The sequence below is a fragment of the Coregonus clupeaformis genome, unplaced genomic scaffold, assembly GCF_020615455.1.
Source record: "Coregonus clupeaformis isolate EN_2021a unplaced genomic scaffold, ASM2061545v1 scaf0694, whole genome shotgun sequence".
In the NCBI taxonomy this organism is placed as follows: domain Eukaryota; kingdom Metazoa; phylum Chordata; class Actinopteri; order Salmoniformes; family Salmonidae; genus Coregonus; species Coregonus clupeaformis.
In genome coordinates this window covers 159822-178811 of record NW_025534149.1, presented here as the reverse complement: position 1 = coordinate 178811, position 18990 = coordinate 159822, and the positions used below count along the sequence as shown (strand labels likewise).

Genomic DNA, 18990 nt, shown 5'->3' with positions numbered 1-18990 from the left:
TAAATGTAAAACCCCCCCAAAAAATAATAATAATAAAAAAAGATTCGACAGAAGAAAGTTCATTTTGTAGTTCTAGACATATTTAGGGTGTACTCATCCAATTACATGCACATGGCCAATTATGCAAATTAGGCGATGACGTCATTTAGCGACTTTTAGGACAGCCAATAGCTACTTTCCTTACTGAGGAGTTGGCAATACACTGGAGTAGGCCTATTTAACGCAACAGTTTTTTGTAACTAAACTATCCGTAGAGTTGAAAACGCGATGGAAACACATTGAACTTTTAGATTTTTATTCGGCACATGAAAATTTAAGCGAAAAAGTAAATAGTATGCACTACGTCATCACACACTGATTTGGTGGAAACACACCGCTGGTGGGAAAATGGGCATATTTTCTTTATGCCGATTTTTAGAATATTCGCATTGAAAATCTGTCGCCAATTGGATGGAAACCTGGTTTATGATGTCTATGATTGTACTCAAGCAGAGTGGAACATATCTGTCTCTTATTTACAACTGGCCTCGATCTATCTACCACTGAATTCACTTGGTCAGTTTTCCTCTTCTGTTGCATTTTTGCTCTTCTTTTAAGCCCAGATCTAAAATGGAAAAACAGAGAGAAACATAAAAGTACTGAAATGTAAAAATAGACACAATATAAATGATGCTGTCCTACAGAATAATAAAATGAAGAGGGCAAGAAGAAGAATAGAATAAAATAGGATAAGACAGTAGCAGGTGTTACGGGTTTCAGTTTATCTTTCCAGGTTGGTTAGCATGTTAGCTGAGGCGCACTGATTGGAGTCACCTCGTTAGTGAGGATGTGTTTCACCTGTGCTGGCCCAGAGAGGGATCTTGTTAGTGAGGATCTGTTTCACCTGTACTGGCCCAGAGCGTGATCTCGTTAGTGAGGATGTGTTTCACCTGTGCTGGCCCCCGAGCGTGATCTCGTTAGTGAGGATGTGTTTCACCTGTGCTGGCCCAGAGCGTGATCTCATTAGTGAGGATGTGTTTCACCTGTGCTGGCCCAGAGCGTGATCTCGTTAGTGAGGATGTGTTTCACCTGTGCTGGCCCAGAGAGTGGTCTCGTTAGTGAGGATGTGTTTCACCTGTGCTGGCCCAGAGCGTGATCTCGTTAGTGAGGATGTGTTTCACCTGTGCTGGCCCCCGAGCGTGATCTCGTTAGTGAGGATGAGTTTCACCTGTGCTGGCCCAGAGAGTCACCTCGTTAGTGAGGATCTGTTTCACCTGTGCTGGCCCAGAGAGTGATCTCGTTAGTGAGGATGTGTTTCACCTGTGCTGGCCCAGAGAGTGGTCTCGTTAGTGAGGATGTGTTTCACCTGTGCTGGCCCAGAGAGTGGTCTCGTTAGTGAGGATGAGTTTCACCTGTGCTGGCCCAGAGAGTGGTCTCGTTAGTGAGGATGAGTTTCACCTGTGCTGGCCCAGCTGGTATTTAGGACCTGCTGGCCCAGCTGGTATGTGTGCACCTACTGGCCCAGTGCATCAGTTGGAGAGGAGATGTTGGTAGAGCAACACCTCACGTTAGCGCTTTCACGTTAGTTAGCCAAAATAGTTTTGTGGTTTCCCCTGTTTGTTTGTCTCCATATTCGTTTTTACTCCCTATCCTAAATTGGTGTCGGTTGCTTTCCTTTAGTTTTACCTCTGAGGCAAATTTTGTGGGCACTCACGGTGTGTGTCTCTTATAAACCCCAGATGAGTTGCTTGCCAACTTACAGTGGGTGTCTTTCAGAACCCCTTCTGAAACCCTCTCTGTTTTGTTTTGGTTGTCGACAAGACTTTTTGTTAGTTCCCTTTTCTGTGAGTGACAACATTTTGTGTGTGGGCCTTTGGGAATGTAACCCAGGTAATAACCCCTATCCCTCACCCTGAGAGTGTGGTCCCATGACCCTGAGCAGAAGGCCGTTCCGTCAGGAGACACACGCAGAGTGCTGACACGGTTCTCATGTCCAAACAGGATGGACACCCTCGTCCCCTTCAAGACATCCCACACGTTGATGGTGTAGTCGTTGTAGCCACCGAACAGTAGCCGGCCTGAAGAAGAAAATACATGTCCTCTTTCAACAATATAAACGCAACACATCATCTCTGATGAGAAGGTTAATGTGAAAGTAAGCTGTTCATATTCAACAGAAATTAACATTAATTTAATTTAGTGCAAATCATTCTGGGTTTAGTTAGTGAAATTGATCACTAAAGAGTACAATCATTAGAACAGTAGAATAAGGGATCTATTCGCCGCGGACTGAATCGACCCCTAAGGGCCTTGTGTCTTACCACTGAGAGAGAAGTCAACACTGGAGGCACCAAATATGATGCTCTCTTTGGAATAAATGGCCACTTCTCTGTCTGCCCTCAGGTCATAGAGACGACACTGAAACAATCAATGTTTTGTTGTTTTTTTACAAAGAAATGACTTCATTAACTTTGACATTGAAAGGCAACGTGATCAAGCAGTAGATTATATGGACGGTAACTCACTGTAGCATCATCGGAGCCTGAAGCAAATGCATCTCCACTGGGGTAGTACCTGATGGTAAGGAGAGAAACGCCAGGTAATATAAGAAACCATGCAAAGGGGAAAGTAGAGTACTCATACTGAACATTAATACATGTCATTGTCAGTGTTGACAGTTCTATAAGTCGCTTTGAACAAACTCATATCTCGTGACCTCACCTGACGCTGTTGATGTCTGATTCGTGGGTTTCGAAGGACTGGATGCACTGGCCTGAGCGCATGTCCCATACATTGGCCTTCTTGTCACAGCCCTGCGTTACACACACAGAGAAGAGAATTCTGGGTTCACCCATTAATGCCGACCTTTTGTCAGGTCGCCCTTGCAAAAGAGGGTTTAACCTCAAGGGCGTTTCAGTGTTAAATAAAGGTTGAGAATATGTCACATGAATGTCAAATGAAACACAGTATCTTTGCAGCCACATGTCCCTAGAGGCCGGGGTTCAAATCTCAAGCCCGCCACTATGGTGCCCTTTCATCTGTTTCCCCTTATCATTTCAAATCTATCTCTTGGAATAACAATTTATTTATTTTTTATTACGAAACGAACGTTTTTATTTTTTTTTAAGGGAAAAGAGGACAGAAAAGGTTTAGAGGAGCAGTCATGCTGTTTTTTTTTTTTCTCACAATTTTCCCATTGTGGAACAAAGTGAAATACTACTAGTCCTCCCCTCACCCCAGAGACGAAGGTGTTGCCTGTCTCAGAAGGAGCCAGGTCCAGACAGAGAACATCGGCGGCGTGTCCATGGAAACTCTGCAACAGCTGACCACTCTCCACATCCCATAATGCACAGGTTCCGTCTCCGCTCGACGTCAGGATCTGGAACAGAAGGGGTTCGTCACAAACTGCACCTTGGGATCACAACAGAACACTAACTTCCACTCAGTCATCCATTGAATGCCAATGTGAGAGTAAGTGACAATTAGACTGAAGGTTAGGATTCACCCCATAATGTACATCCAGGACTGGTTTCCCAGAATAATGTACATCCAGGACTGGTTTCCCAGAATAATGTACATCCAGGACTGGTTTCCCAGAATAATGTACATCCAGGACTGGTTTCCCAGACCTATATTAGGCTCATTTCAGGACTAAAAGGAATTTTCACTGGAGATTCTATATTGAATATATCAGGGAAACCGGCTCCCAGAATTCTCTGACACTGCCTCATAAATAGAAGAGTCTTGGCCGAGGCTAAAGCATGTGACTAACTACATCCAATGGAGATCATTTGACTGTTGTGAATTATTAAACAAGAATGAAAGTTCTTTCCAGGTCGGACATAGAGTAATGGACTGTATAGTATGACAGGCTGTGATTTCCCATTGCTCATCTGCCATTGGAAAGTAAACTGATTTAGCAGTAATCAAGTAATTCAATGAGTTATAGAAAGGAGCAAATAAAAAACCTTGGTAAAGACTACAACAAAATATACAAATGTACGACAAATAATCATGTGTCTTCTCTAACCTGCATGTCTGAGTTGGTGAAGCTACAGGCAGATAAGTAGTTGGTGTGCATGGCGACAGACTTCTTCTTCGCTGCCAGGTTCTCATTCTTGTCCAAGGACAGCGGGTACACTGAGCACTTATTGTCCAGACCACTGAAATACAATCAATCGATCGATCAATCAAGTTGTATTTTACAAAGCTTTTAACGTCAACATTTGTAACAGTGTTTTTCCTGTAACCGGACCTAGACCCCAAAGGGCAAGCAGAAGCACAGTGGAGAAACGGAGCGTCTGGGTGGAGTTGGGGGACTTACCCACAGGCCACTGCACATCCAGAGGGGGCGTAGGCACAGGCCATCACCCAGGTGCACGGCATGGTCACTGCATGCTCCTAGAAGACACCATGTTATAAAGGTATAAAGGTACAATCAGCAATATGACATCACGGTCACTGCATGCTCCTAGAGGACACCATGTTATAAAGGTATAAAGGTACAATCAGCAATATGACATCACGGTCACTGCATGCTCCTAGAAGACACCATGTTATAAAGGTACAATCAGCAATATGACATCACGGTCACTGCATGCTCCTAGAAGACACCATGTTATAAAGGTATAATCAGCAATATGACATCATGGTCACTGCATGCTCCTAGAAAACAATCAGCGTGTTTGAGGGGATCCATTTCAGCAAGGCGACGAGGCACCGAATCTCTGATCTTGATCACATAATGAGTAGTTATTTGGGATGCAAGGTGATTCTGCACAGTTCAACTGCAATGTAATCAATCTCAAATCCACGAGGGAGACTCAACACCATTGATATCATCAATCTCAGCCGGGGGGAAACTTTGTGCTTACAGAACTAAGCAACCACAACAACAACAGAATTCAAATCTGCCAAGGGAATATTGTCTCTTCCTGTTCCCAATGTTGACATGCTTCAATGGAAAGGCAAAAATAAAACTGGCTATGAAAGCCGACGTCTGCTGGGCAAATAACACCCTATTACCTATATGACCTTGGTTTCAATGGGATTCAAAGCTCAAATAATTGCAAATATAGTGCACTACTTTTGACTAGGGTCAATAGGGCACTGGTCAAAAGTAGTGCACTATGTAGGGAATAGTGTGCCATTTGGGACGCACTCGATGTTCTCATTTTTTTCCCCCAATATCAGCTCAAAGAACTACAGAATTCTTGCAATTTTTTTCCAACCAATTGTCAACTCTATAGCCTTTCTGGACAGAGAAGAAAGATTCCCTACCTTGTTAGTGGTGAAGGCATCCCATACAATCACTTTTCCATCCTGAAAAGAAGTTAGCGGGGGAAAACATTAGAAGTGGCACACAGGCGTAAGATTCCCTACATTTCCAACAAAATATTGGCACTAATTTTATAACCACTGAAAGCAGTGCATATTAGTTAAAAAAAATAAAATAAAATAAATATGCACCATGGACAGCAACCGTCAGTATATCAGGCCTACTGCATGATCCCATCTGTTTTAAGACCTTTTCAAACCTCAAATTCACCAATGACAAGCTTATAATCCATTTCAGGACCATGGACAGTGACAGCCAGGAGTGGCGAACGCATGAATGCATATTTTAGGGACTTCAGAAAATGTTCCAATAATCCAACGCTCACCTGTGATGAGCTGACGATCCTCCTCTTGTCCTTACACCAGTCCATGCAGAGAACTTTGTTGCCATGTCCCTTAAGAGTCCGCCGGGTCTTCATGATAAACTGGCCCAGTCCATCAACCTTCTCCGCCACCTGGTGTACTATGGTAGGGACCAAGATCCAATGTTAGTGTACTGTTGTAGGGAGTAGGGACCGAGATCCAATGTTAGTATACTGTTGTAGGGAGTAGGGAACAAGATCCAATGCTAGTGTACAGTTGTAGGGAGTAGGGACCGAGATCCAATGTTAGTATACTGTTGTAGGGAGTAGGGACCGAGATCCAATGTTAAAATATGGTATTTGTGGACCAGCATCCGACATTAGGGCACTGTTGTAGGGATCAATCTAACATTCGAGTGGTTAGTTATAGGGGCCTAGCAATAGCTAACGTTAGTGCACTGTTGTTATAGGGACGAAAATCCGATATTAGCCAGTGGTTATAATACCACGAGCAAGGTCTTTAATGTGTTCTAGCATTAATACATCCCACCGGTTGGGGATGAAAGTGAAGTAAACGGTTAGAGACGTTAAATGAATCTCTCTGATCTCAACAAGGTCGACAAACTAGGCATAAATCAAGGATATCTGTAGCTCAGCTGGTAGAGCAAGGCGCTTGTAACGCCAGGGTAGTGGGTTCGATCCCCGGGACCACCCATACGTAAAAATGTATGCACACATGACTGTAAATCGCTTTGGATAAAAGCGTCTGCTAAATGGCATATTATTATTATATTATAATGCTACAATCGCCATCTGGGCTAGGTTATAATAAAAATGTGCTTTTGAGTGTCAACAGAAATGGCAAATACTGGAGAAAATTCAACCACAGCCTAGCCTGTATATCTAATTGCAGAAGGAAATATAAAAATAGCAATTCTATGCATCTTGTCATCTGAACAAATCCGACAAGTAAAAATAATAAAACATGGGCGAACAAGTGGCTACAAATAACCCTTTACAAATTATGCAAAGATAATTCATTTTTCTTCACATTACTGATTCAATGCACTGTGGCCTAATAATAGCAATATCACAAATTCACAATATATGCCTATAATATATCTATTCTAATATGGTCGGCTTTACATTGTTCATGCAATCCTATTCGGGACGGCAGAATATGTATTAATTCGCCCGGCCTTCCCTTCTCCGTTCACTTCCCGTCTCCTCTCTCATTCTCAGCACCACTCACGTTCGACATCGTGCAGCTTCGCTCTTTCGTCCTCCAGCTTCGTTTTCAACGAATCGGATTCCGCTTTTAGGTTAGTGAGAGTCTCATTCGGTTGTACCTCCTGTGTAGCCATTTCAGGGTTTATGGAAAATCTCATATATTACCGTTGTCAGAGCAGCAGCGGGCGGCAAAAGGGCTCTTTGCAAACTAAAGGCTCGCAGCTGATGCAGCTGGCATGACGTCAGATAAAAGATGCTCTCCCAGTTTTCTAGTAGGGAAGCTGTCACTGGCAGTGGCACTATAAAGGCTAGATCCTCCACTGCGCAATAGCTATGATATATATATATATTTTTAACTGCCATTACCACTGATAAAAGCATCTGCCAAATGGCATATTGTTACATGATTTCAGGGCTTGAGGATATACTATTGTACCTGCGTTGGGAGCCTTCCTCTTCAACATTCATCTGAAGCTCTTTTGAAATCTCCTCCACTTTTTTTCTAATAAAAGAAGGAGATAAACGATTGGAATTGACTGAATAACAATGGGATTGAGCCCAAACATTTAGATCTTAAGTGATGGTGTAGTGTACTGTGTCTACCGGTCATCTCTCTGGCCTGCTCCTCCAGTTGGACTTCCACTTCCTGTTTATGTCTTTTGTAGCTCTGACACCCGCTGTCTCAGCTCAGGTATGACCATGTTTTCCTGGTTCAGCCTGGCCACCTCCTGGCCAATGGCGTCATTGACGGACGTTTTCTCCTGGAACAGTTTCTGCAGCTGATCGTTTTGGTTCTGCAGGCGTTCCACCGTGAACGCCTGCCCCTCCACCTGGCTGTCATAATCCTCTTCCTGTTCCTTCTGGTGGCTCTCCAGCACTCTGCCGGCAGAGGAACGATCAACCTCATTCACTAGCCTGGATTTCGAACAATCATGGCCGAAGTGTGAGTAAGTGTCTGTCATTCACATGGGTAGAAAACAGGCAGGTGGATCCTTACAGTAATAATAACCCTTAGCAGACGCTTTTATCCAAAGCTACTTCTAGTACAGTGAGTACATTTGGGAGAATTTAACCCGCAACCATTGCGTTGCTAGCGCCACACTCTTATCAACTGAGCCACACAGGACCATTCTTGGTCAGTGTCCCTTAGTTCAGTGTTTCCCAACTCCGGTCCTCCAGTACCTCCAAAAGTACATATTTTTGTTGTGACCCCAGACAAGCACACCTGATTCTACTTGTCCGGGGCTACAACAAAAATGTGTGCTGTTGGGTGTACTGGAGGACCGGAGTTGGGCTGTTGGGGGGTACTGGAGGACTGGAGGACCGGAGTTGGGCTGTTGGGGGGTACTGGAGGACCGGAGTTGGGCTGTTGGAGGTACTGGAGGACCGGAGTTGGGCTGTTGGGTGTACTGGAGGACCGGAGTTGGGCTGTTGGGTGTACTGGAGGACCGGAGTTGGGCTGTTGGGTGTACTGGAGGACCGGAGTTGGGCTGTTGGGTGTACTGGAGGACCGGAGTTGGGCTGTTGGGTGTACTGGAGGACCGGAGTTGGGCTGTTGGGTGTACTGGAGGACCGGAGTTGGGCTGTTGGGGGTACTGGAGGACCGGAGTTGGGCTGTTGGGGGTACTGGAGGACCGGAGTTGGGCTGTTGGGGGTACTGGAGGACCGGAGTTGGGCTGTTGGGGTACTGGAGGACCGGAGTTGGGCTGTTGGGGGTACTGAAGGACCGGAGTTGGGAAAGACTGCCTTAGTTAGCTAAACAAGTAGCATACTTTAGTCAGTAAATGTACAGGTGTTGTCTCAAACCCGGTAGCTTTCTGCAGTCCAATAAATCCCAGACTTCATAGATCTGGTCTGGACCGTCAGAGGTCAACCTTTCAACAGAAACATGTGTAAAGCTTAAAGCTAAAGTGAACTTCTCTTCTCACAAATTTTAGGAAATACATAATGCCATTAGACTACCTGGAAATGACCTCCTCTTCAACCATGCCACTGAGAAGTTGTCTTGTGATCACACTCATCTTGGCTATACGGAGAGAGTAGAGTCGCAAACAATTATGTATGAGAAGTGACAACAAAATAATCTGGACTTGTAAAGCATTCATCAATCCACACAAAGACACTGTGGCATGAATATAAATATACCCATAACACAATACATTACAGAGAGTATTTTAGAATATAGAAAGCTACCTCTGGCCTGTTCTGACTGCTCCTTCATCTTCCTGTCCAGATCATCTCTCTGGGTCTGGAGGTTGTGAAGATCTTTACTTAACTCGGGGTATCACCTGGAAAGAGAAACACAGATGCTACCTAAAAAGGCCATCTTAAAATAAGAATGGATTCTAAGCCTCTGATCACCAGTATTAGATCATTTTCTTAAGAACTGTAATTTGTAAGAAGATGTAGGCCTTCAGTGTATATCAGTCCATTAACCCTTCACCCTGCGGCCTCACCTTGATGTGTTTAATGAGCTGTGTGACCTTTAACCTTACCTTGACGTGCTTGGTGAGCTGTATGACCTATGAACCCTCACCTTGACATACTTGGTGAGCTGTATGACCTATGAACCCTCACCTTGACATACTTGGTGAGCTGTATGACCTATGAACCCTCACCTTGACGTGCTTGGTGAGCAGTATGACCTTTGAACCCTCACCTTGACGTGCTTGGTGAGCTGTATGACCTATGAACCCTCACCTTGACGTGCTTGGTGAGCTGTATGACCTTTGAACCCTCACCTTGACGTGCTTGGTGAGCTGTATGACCTATGAACCCTCACCTTGACGTGCTTGGTGAGCTGTATGACCTATGAACCCTCACCTTGACGTGCTTGGTGAGCTGTATGACCTATGAACCCTCACCTTGACGTGCTTGGTGAGCTGTATGACCTATGAACCCTCACCTTGACGTGCTTGGTGAGCTGTATGACCTTTGAACCCTCACCTTGACGTGCTTGGTGAGCTGTATGACCTTTGAACCCTCACCTTGACGTGCTTGGTGAGCTGTATGACCTATGAACCCTCACCTTGACGTGCTTGGTGAGCTGTATGACCTATGAACCCTCACCTTGACGTGCTTGGTGAGCTGTATGACCTTTGAACCCTCACCTTGACGTGCTTGGTGAGCTGTATGACCTATGAACCCTCACCTTGACGTGCTTGGTGAGCTGTATGACCTATGAACCCTCACCTTGACGTGCTTGGTGAGCTGTATGACCTATGAACCCTCACCTTGACGTGCTTGGTGAGCTGTATGACCTATGAACCCTCACCTTGACGTGCTTGGTGAGCTGTATGACCTATGAACCCTCACCTTGACGTGCTTGTTGAGCTGTATGACCTGGTCCTGTAGCTCAGTGTTGACCTGCGCCTCCTCCTCTATCTGTCTCTGCAGGCTGACTCTCTCCTCCTTCAGCCTCCTGTTCTCCTCCCTCAGAACCTCCACCTCCTTCTCATGGTCCTCCTTCAGCCTCCTGTTCTCCTGTTCTCCTCCCTCAGAACCTCCACCTCCTTCTCATGGTCCTCCTTCAGCCTCCTGTTCTCCTGTTCTCCTCCCTCAGAACCTACACCTCCTTCTCATGGTCCTCCTTCAGCCTCCTGTTCTCCTGTTCTCCTCCCTCAGAACCTCCACCTCCTTCTCATGGTCCTCCTTCTGCCTCCTGTTCTCCTGTTCTCCTCCCTCAGAACCTCCACCTCCTTCTCATGGTCCTCCTTCAGCCTCCTGTTCTCCTGTTCTCCTCCCTCAGAACCTCCACCTCCTTCACATGGTCCTCCTTCTGCAGCTCAAGGTTGTTCTCTGCAATCCTGAGGAACTAAACTAAATCAATCTCATGCCCGTTTCACACTACTGGACTGGACCTGAACCATACTGATCTGAACCATACTGTACTGGACCTGAACCATACTGTACTGGACCTGAACCATACTGGACCTGAACCATACTGTACTGGACCTGAACCATACTGTACTGTACCTGAACCATACTGTACTGGACCTGAACCATACTGGACTGTACCTGAACCATACTGTACTGGACCTGAACCATACTGTACTGGACCTGAACCATACTGGACTGGACCTGAACCATACTGGACTGGACCTGAATCATACTGGACTGGACCTGAACCATACTGTACTGTACCTGAACCATACTGGACTGGACCTGAACCATACTGACCTGAACCATACTGGACTGGACCTGAACCATACTGGACTGGACCTGAACCATACTGACCTGAACCATACTGGACTGGACCTGAACCATACTGACCTGAACCATACTGTACTGGACCTGAACCATACTGGACTGGACCTGAACCATATTGTACTGGACCTGAACCATACTGGACTGGACCTGAACCATACTGACCTGAACCATACTGGACTGGACCTGAACCATATTGTACTGTACCTGAACCATACTGGACTGGACCTGAACCATACTGACCTGAACCATACTGTATTGGACCTGAACCATACTGACCTGAACCATACTGTACTGTACCTGAACCATACTGGACTGGACCTGAACCATACTGACCTGAACCATACTGTATTGGACCTGAACCATACTGGACTGGACCTGAACCATACTGACCTGAACCATACTGACCTGAACCATACTGACCTGAACCATACTGTACTGTACCTGAACCATACTGGACTGGACCTGAACCATACTGACCTGAACCATACTGACCTGAACCATACTGGACTGGACCTGAACCATACTGACCTGAACCATACTGGACTGGACCTGAACCATACTGGACTGGACCTGAACCATACTGTACTGGACCTGAACCATACTGTACTGTACCTGAACCATACTGGACTGGACCTGAACCATACTGACCTGAACCATACTGACCTGAACCATACTGGACTGGACCTGAACCATACTGACCTGAACCATACTGTATTGGACCTGAACCATACTGACCTGAACCATACTGTATTGGACCTGAACCATACTGGACCTGAACCATATTGTACTGAACCTGAACCATATTGTATTGGACCTGAACCATACTGTACTGGGCCTGAACCATACTGTACTAGCTCAGATATTCCCCCTTCACATTGTTCTGACCAGAACTGGTCCTGCTACTATGGTGGATGTGTAACCAGGCCAGCCCAGTACAGCTTGGCTCGGTTTAGCTCGGCTCAGCTCAGAACATGAAGCAACTCTTACTTTCTCAATCTTTCTGCTCGTTCCAGATCTTCTTTCAGAGTTGTCTTGATTTGATCAAAGCTGTCTGGAAATGAAAGAAGTGAATCACAGTAAAAATGATTGACCATATACTATATGTCAGTGCAATCCTGAACTAAACCACAGACCACACTTTTATGAGGTTTAAAAAGAGGATAGAGCAATCTAAGCCTCATTTCCTCTCTCTTACCTTTCATCTCTGTTGCTGAATCTGCTAACTTCTTTTCCAAGTTCTGCTTTTCAACGATTCATTTGTATTTTTCCTCTTGAAACTGAGCTATCATCTTAGTAGCATCCTCCTTGCTCTTCTTCTCTCGATCCTCTAGCGAAGCCTTCTCAGCGGCTGATTTCCCCAGCTGGGCCTCCAGACAGTGCAGCTTGTCTAGACCTTGGGCGTGAGAACCGGCCAGACCTGTCAGCCTCTCCGACAGCCTACGGTTCTCTTTGCCCTAGAGAGACATACAGCAGGGCATCAATCAAAGATAGGTCAGTACTGGGTCATGTCCATAAGGGCACGCAAGAGAAAACGTTTAAAAACATTTAGAAATGGAAAACGAAAATGGGTGTTTCTGATTGGACCAGTCCAGATTGTACCTCTGTGTTTGTTTCACACCGTTTCAAAGTATTTTCTTCTTTTGTAACTACGGAACACAACCCTGGTCTAGGGGGACGTTCAGTCAGTACCGGTGTCGGGAACGTTCTTACCTGATCCTCCAGTTTCTTCCTGAGCCGCTGGCACCTGTAGGAGAGCTGTATGTTGTGTACCAGGTAGCGCAGGGTCTGGAAGCATCTCCTGGCGAGCCACGCCCGGGCATACAGCGTCTGGAAGCGTCTCCTGGCGAGCCACGCCCGGGCATACAGGGTCTGGAAGCGTCTCCTGGCGAGCCACGCCCGGGCATACAGGGTCTGGAAGCGTCTCCTGGCGAGCCACGCCCGGGCATACTTCTGCAACACCAGCGCTTTCTGCACCTCTACCATCTGAGAGGTGTTACACACACAAACACACAGACGCGTGCAGACAGGGAGACAAGACTGACGCACACACACAACTTACAAACGTTGATAGATTGCCACAGCCATGTAAAATCAATTGAGATGAAGGCACAATACCTTTTTGTAGCGTTTCCTGGCGATCCAGCCTCTAGTGAAGGCTTGGATGGTGATAAGAGGAGGAACGGACCATCCTGTAGATCTGTCTGGTCAGATAACCTCTCCAGTACCTCTGAATGACCACAGTGGCCCGGCCCAGCCTCAAAGCTGCAGCTGTCACCGTTTTTACTGGAGAGACAGAGAGAGACCATCGAGAACATTCCTATACTGATCCCAAAATTCCTAAGTGCTATAGGCATGATATGAAGCCGGCCTGTTACTGTGAAGGAGGAAGAGGAAGAAGAGGAGGAGGAGGAGGGAAAGATCAAGAAAACAATAACAACAACAATAACAACAACAACAACAACAACAATAACAACACAACAATAACACCACCAACAACAATAACAACAACAATAACACCAACAACAACAACAATAACACCACCAACAACAACAATAAAAACAACAATAACAACAACAATAACACCAACAACACCAACAATAACACCAACAACAACAACAACAATAACACCAACAACAACAACAACAATAACAACACAACAATAACACCACCAACAACAATAACAACAACAACAACAACAATAACACCACCAACAACAACAATAAAAACAACAATAACAACAACAATAACACCAACAACACCAACAATAACACCAACAACAACAACAATAACAATAACAACAACAACAACAGTCTATGAATAACAGCATGTGATAACTAAGGTGTTGTAGTAGTACCTGTTGTAGTAGTACCTGTCTGTTGTAGTAGTACCTGTCTGTTGTAGTAGTACCTGTCTGCTGTAGTAGTACCTGCTGTAGTAGTACCTGTTGTAGTAGTACCTGTCTGCTGTAGTAGTACCTGTCTGCTGTAGTAGTACCTGTCTGCTGTAGTAGTACCTGTCTGCTGTAGTAGTACCTGTCTGTTGTAGTAGTACCTGTCTGCTGTAGTAGTACCTGTCTGCTGTAGTAGTACCTGTCTGTTGTAGTAGTACCTGTCTGTTGTAGTAGTACCTGTCTGTTGTAGTAGTACCTGTCTGCTGTAGTAGTACCTGTCTGTTGTAGTAGTACCTGTCTGTTGTAGTAGTACCTGTCTGTTGTAGTAGTACCTGTCTGCTGTAGTAGTACCTGTCTGCTGTAGTAGTACCTGTCTGTTGTAGTAGTACCTGTCTGTTGTAGTAGTACCTGTCTGCTGTAGTAGTACCTGTCTGTTGTAGTAGTACCTGTCTGTTGTAGTAGTACCTGCTGTAGTAGTACCTGTCTGTTGTAGTAGTACATGTCTGCTGTAGTAGTACCTGTCTGCTGTAGTAGTACCTGTCTGTTGTAGTAGTACCTGTCTGTTGTAGTAGTACCTGTCTGCTGTAGTAGGACCTGTTGTAGTAGTACCTGTCTGCTGTAGTATTACCTGTCTGTTGTAGTAGTACCTGTCTGCTGTAGTAGTACCTGTCTGCTGTAGTAGTACCTGTCTGTTGTAGTAGTACCTGTCTGCTGTAGTAGTACCTGTCTGTTGTATTAGTACCTGTCTGATGTAGTAGTACCTGTCTGCTGTAGTAATACCTGTTTTAGTAGTACCTGTCTGCTGTAGTAGTACCTGTTGTAGTAGTACCTGTCTGCTGTAGTAGTACCTGCTGTAGTAGTACCTGTCTGCTGTAGTAGTACCTGTCTGTTGTAGTAGTACCTGTCTGTTGTAGTAGTACCTGTCTGCTGTAGTAGTACTTGTCTGCTGTAGTAGTACCTGTTGTAGTAGTACCTGTCTGCTGTAGTAATACCGGTTGTAGTAGTACCTGTCTGTTGTAGTAGTACCTGTCTGCTGTAGTAGTACCTGTCTGCTGTAGTAGTACTTGTCTGCTGTAGTAGTACCTGTTTGCTGTAGTAGTACCTGTCTGTTGTAGTAGTACCTGTCTTCTGTAGTAGTACCTGTTGTAGTAGTACCTGTCTGCTGTAGGAGTACCTGTCTGCTGTAGTAGTACCTGTCTGCTGTAGTAGAACCTGCTGTAGTAGTACCTGTCTGCTGTAGTAGTACCTGCTGTAGTAGTACCTGTCTGCTGTAGTAGTACCTGCTGTAGTAGTACCTGTCTGCTGTAGCAGTACCTGTTGTAGTAGTACCTGTCTGCTGTAGTAGTACCTGCTGTAGTAGTACCTGTTGTAGTAGTACCTGTCTGCTGTAGTAGTACCTGTCTGCTGTAGTAGTACCTGTCTGCTGTAGTAGTACCTGTCTGCTGTAGTAGTACCTGTCTGCTGTAGTAGTACCTGTATTAGTAGTACCTGTTGTAGTAGTACCTGTCTGCTGTAGTAGTACCTGTATTAGTAGTACCTGTTGTAGTAGTACCTGTCTGCTGTAGTAGTACCTGTCTGCTGTAGTAGTACCTGTCTGCTGTAGTAGTACCTGCTGTAGTAGTACCTGTTGTAGTAGTACCTGTCTGCTGTAGTAGTACCTGTCTGCTGTAGTAGTACCTGTCTGCTGTAGTAGTACCTGTCTGCTGTAGTAGTACCTGTATTAGTAGTACCTGCTGTAGTAGTACCTGTCTGCTGTAGTAGTACCTGTTGTAGTAGTACCTGCCTGCCGTAGTAGTACCTGTATTAGTAGTACCTGTTGTAGTAGTACCTGTTGTAGTAGTACCTGCCTGCCGTAGTAGATGTAAATTCCCACTCACCGTATCTGCCGCTGTCCACGGACGTACTGTTGGAGGACGATAGCCGCCTCCCTCATGCGGAGGAACTTCCTCCTGTGGTTCCACCCCCTCACGTGCTTCTGGATGGTCACACACGCCCTTCGGAGAAGATCCAATCGAAGCTTCTCCAGGTAGGCCACCTGACCCGCTCGGAAGAAGATCTTGGTCCGGCCAAACTTGTACTGGTTGGAGTCCTGGAGGGTAAGTGGATGACATCAGAAAAGAGCCCACATCAGTACAGATCAACCTGGTTATGAACACCACAGATCAACCTGGTTATGAACACCATAGTTCAAACTGGTTATGAACACCATAGATCAACCTGGTTATGAACGCCACAGATCAACCTGGTTATGAACACCACAGATCAACCTGGTTATGAACACCACAGATCAACCTGGTTATGAACACCACAGATCAACCTGGTTATGAACACCACAGATCAACCTGTTTATGAACACCACAGATCAACCTGGTTATGAACACCACAGATCAACCTGGTTATGAACACCACAGATCAACCTGGTTATGAACACCACAGATCAACCTGGTTATGAACACCACAGATCAACCTGGTTATGAACACCACAGATCAACCTGGTTACGAACACCACAGATCAACCTGGTTATGAACACCACAGATCAAACTGGTTATGAACGCCACAGATCAACCTGGTTATGAATGCCACAGATTAACCTGGTTATGAACGCCACAGATCAACCTGGTTATGAACACCACAAATCAACCTGGTTATGAACACCACAAATCAACCTGGTTATGAACACCAACATCATCAAATTCAGTGCAGCGCCCCTGGAGGAGTTTAGGAGTTAAAGTGCCTTACTCAGTGCACAATGACAGGAGAAAACTTCCAGGACACTAATGTCACAAACTCTCCCATTGCCGGCTCACTCCGAGTCCCCACCAGATTTTCCCCCTGTCGGACTGGGATTTGAACCAGCTACACACCGGCCAACACCCTCACCTGAATCAGCCTCTGCAGCACTGTCTTACAGGTCTGTTTCTTGTGGTTTTGGCCCAGCTCCTCTTGGCTCATCAGTACACTGTATCGACTGTAGAACTATGTACGTCCACCTGGCAATCAAAACACAGTAAGTGAATATAAGGTTTAGCTTGTAGGGACGATTTCCTGGACACGGATAAAAGCCCAGTCCCGGAATACAAAATGTAATGATTCTATAAAACATTTAGTCCAGGAATGATTCATCTGTATCCGGGAAAACTGGCCCATAGAGTTCACTGCTGTGTTATTGTTGAAGTATGGAGGTGTGGATCCTGGTCAGGATCACCTGGAGGGGTAGCTCTGAGCGCTGACGTGAATGGTCTCCAGGACTCCACATGCCCTCAGCTGCCGAACCACCCGCTTGGAGTCAATACCTGACAAGACATAATGACACACTCAGGGGTTATTAAAATGGCTGAATGCATAACTAATACCCAGGTCCAGGACGACACAAAGTGGAGACTTCAGTGTTGTGATGCAAAAATCCTAGCAAAATGTATAGCGCATAGAATTAAAAAGGTATTGTCGGATATTATTCATTCTAATCGGACAGGTTTTTTACATGGAAGATAAGGCAAGTATTGGAAACAATAGAACACTATGGAAAATATGGGAAACCAGGCCTGCTATTCATAGCAGACTTCGAAAAGGCATTTGATAAAGTTCGACTGGGGTTTATATATAAATGCCTGGAGCATTTCAATTTTGGAGAATCTCTTATAAAATGGGTCAAAATCATGTATAGTAACCCTAGGTGTAAAATAGTAAATAATGGCTATTTCTCAGAAAGTTTTAAACTGTCAAGAGGAGTGAAACAAGGTTGTCCACTATCGGCATATCTATTTATTGTGGCCATCGAGATGTTAGCTATTAAAATCAGATCCAATAATAATATCAGAGGATTAGAAATACAGGGCTTAAAAACAAAGGTGTCATTGTACGCAGATGATTCATGTTTTCTTTTAGATCCACAACTAGAATCCCTCCACAGCCTCATAGAGGATCTAGATACATTTTCTAACCTCTCTGGATTAAAACCAAATTATGACAAATGTACTATATTACGTATTGGATCACTAAAAAATACAATTTTTACATTACCATGTAGTTTACCAATAAAATGGTCTGATGGTGATGTGGATATACTCGAATACATATCCCAAAGGAAATAAATGATCTCACTTCAATACATTTTAATAGAAAGTTAGCAAAAATAGATAAGATCTTACTACCATGGAAAGGAAAATACCTGTCAATTTGTGGAAAAATCACCCTGATTAACTCTTTAGTATTATCCCAGTTTACCTATTTGCTTATGGTCTTGCCTACGCCTAGAAAACAGTTTTTTAAATTATATGAGAAAAAAATATTCAATTTTATTTGGAACGGCAAGCCAGACAAAATTAAAAGAGCATATTTATATAATGAATATGAATTCGGAGGACAGAAATTATTAAATATTAAAGCATTAGACCTATCACTACAATCTTCAGTCATCCAAAAGTTATACTTAAATCCGAACTGGTTCTCAGGCAAATTAGTAAGATTGTCTCACCCACTGTTCAAGAAAAGCCTTTTTCCCTTTATTCAGATTACAACCTCTCACTTTCAGTTATTTGAAAAGGAAATAATCTCCCAAATGTCACTATTTCTAAAACAAGCCATAGAAAGTTGGTTGCAATTTCAATTTAATCCTCCAGAAACGACAGAACAAATAATGCAACAAATATTGTGGTTAAATTCAAATATACTAATTGACAAAAAACCTTTATTTTTTGACAGAATGTTTAAAAAGGTATAATCTTCGTAAATGATATCATCGGTAGGACTGGTGGAGTTATGTCGCACATGCAGCTAACAAAAACATATGGAAATGTCTGCTCTACCCAAAATTACAACCAAATAATTGCAGCCTTACACGCAAAAAGTGGAAGAGGAAAGTTGAAGGGGGAGAAAGTAAGGAACTTGTCTGTCGGCCTTGCATTAAAGAACATAATTGGTTAAGGAAAACTGTGATAAATAAAAAAGTATATCAGTTTCACTTAAGGACCAAAGGATTGACAGCCGTCCCATATAGATTGCAAAATAGTTGGGAAGAGATCTTTGACGTACCGATCCCATGG

General features: G+C 44.5%; 1 protein-coding gene and 1 pseudogene across 3 annotated transcripts; both read right to left on the bottom strand.

Annotated features, from left to right (window-relative positions):
* Nucleotides 1-278: 278 nt before the first annotated feature.
* LOC121540730 (guanine nucleotide-binding protein subunit beta-5a) lies at nucleotides 279-7569 on the bottom strand. Of its 3 annotated transcripts, XM_041849784.2 has the most exons (12): nucleotides 7452-7569; nucleotides 7285-7350; nucleotides 5643-5779; nucleotides 5260-5301; nucleotides 4304-4380; nucleotides 4010-4142; nucleotides 3215-3358; nucleotides 2701-2792; nucleotides 2505-2553; nucleotides 2301-2397; nucleotides 1891-2057; nucleotides 279-604 (listed from the first exon to the last, which is right to left on the bottom strand). In XM_041849784.2, the coding sequence occupies exons 2-12, from the start codon at nucleotides 7310-7312 to the stop codon at nucleotides 593-595; spliced, it is 978 nt and encodes a 325-aa protein (XP_041705718.1). In that variant the 5' UTR covers nucleotides 7313-7350; nucleotides 7452-7569; the 3' UTR covers nucleotides 279-592. The 3 variants fall into 3 exon arrangements, with proteins under 3 accessions (XP_041705718.1, XP_041705719.1, XP_041705717.1); XM_041849785.2 differs by lacking the exon at nucleotides 7452-7569 and having other exon boundaries at nucleotides 7285-7359; XM_041849783.2 differs by lacking the exons at nucleotides 7285-7350; nucleotides 7452-7569 and adding an exon at nucleotides 6871-7108.
* Nucleotides 7351-18990, bottom strand: part of LOC121540094 — a 27918-nt pseudogene continuing 16278 nt past the window's right edge.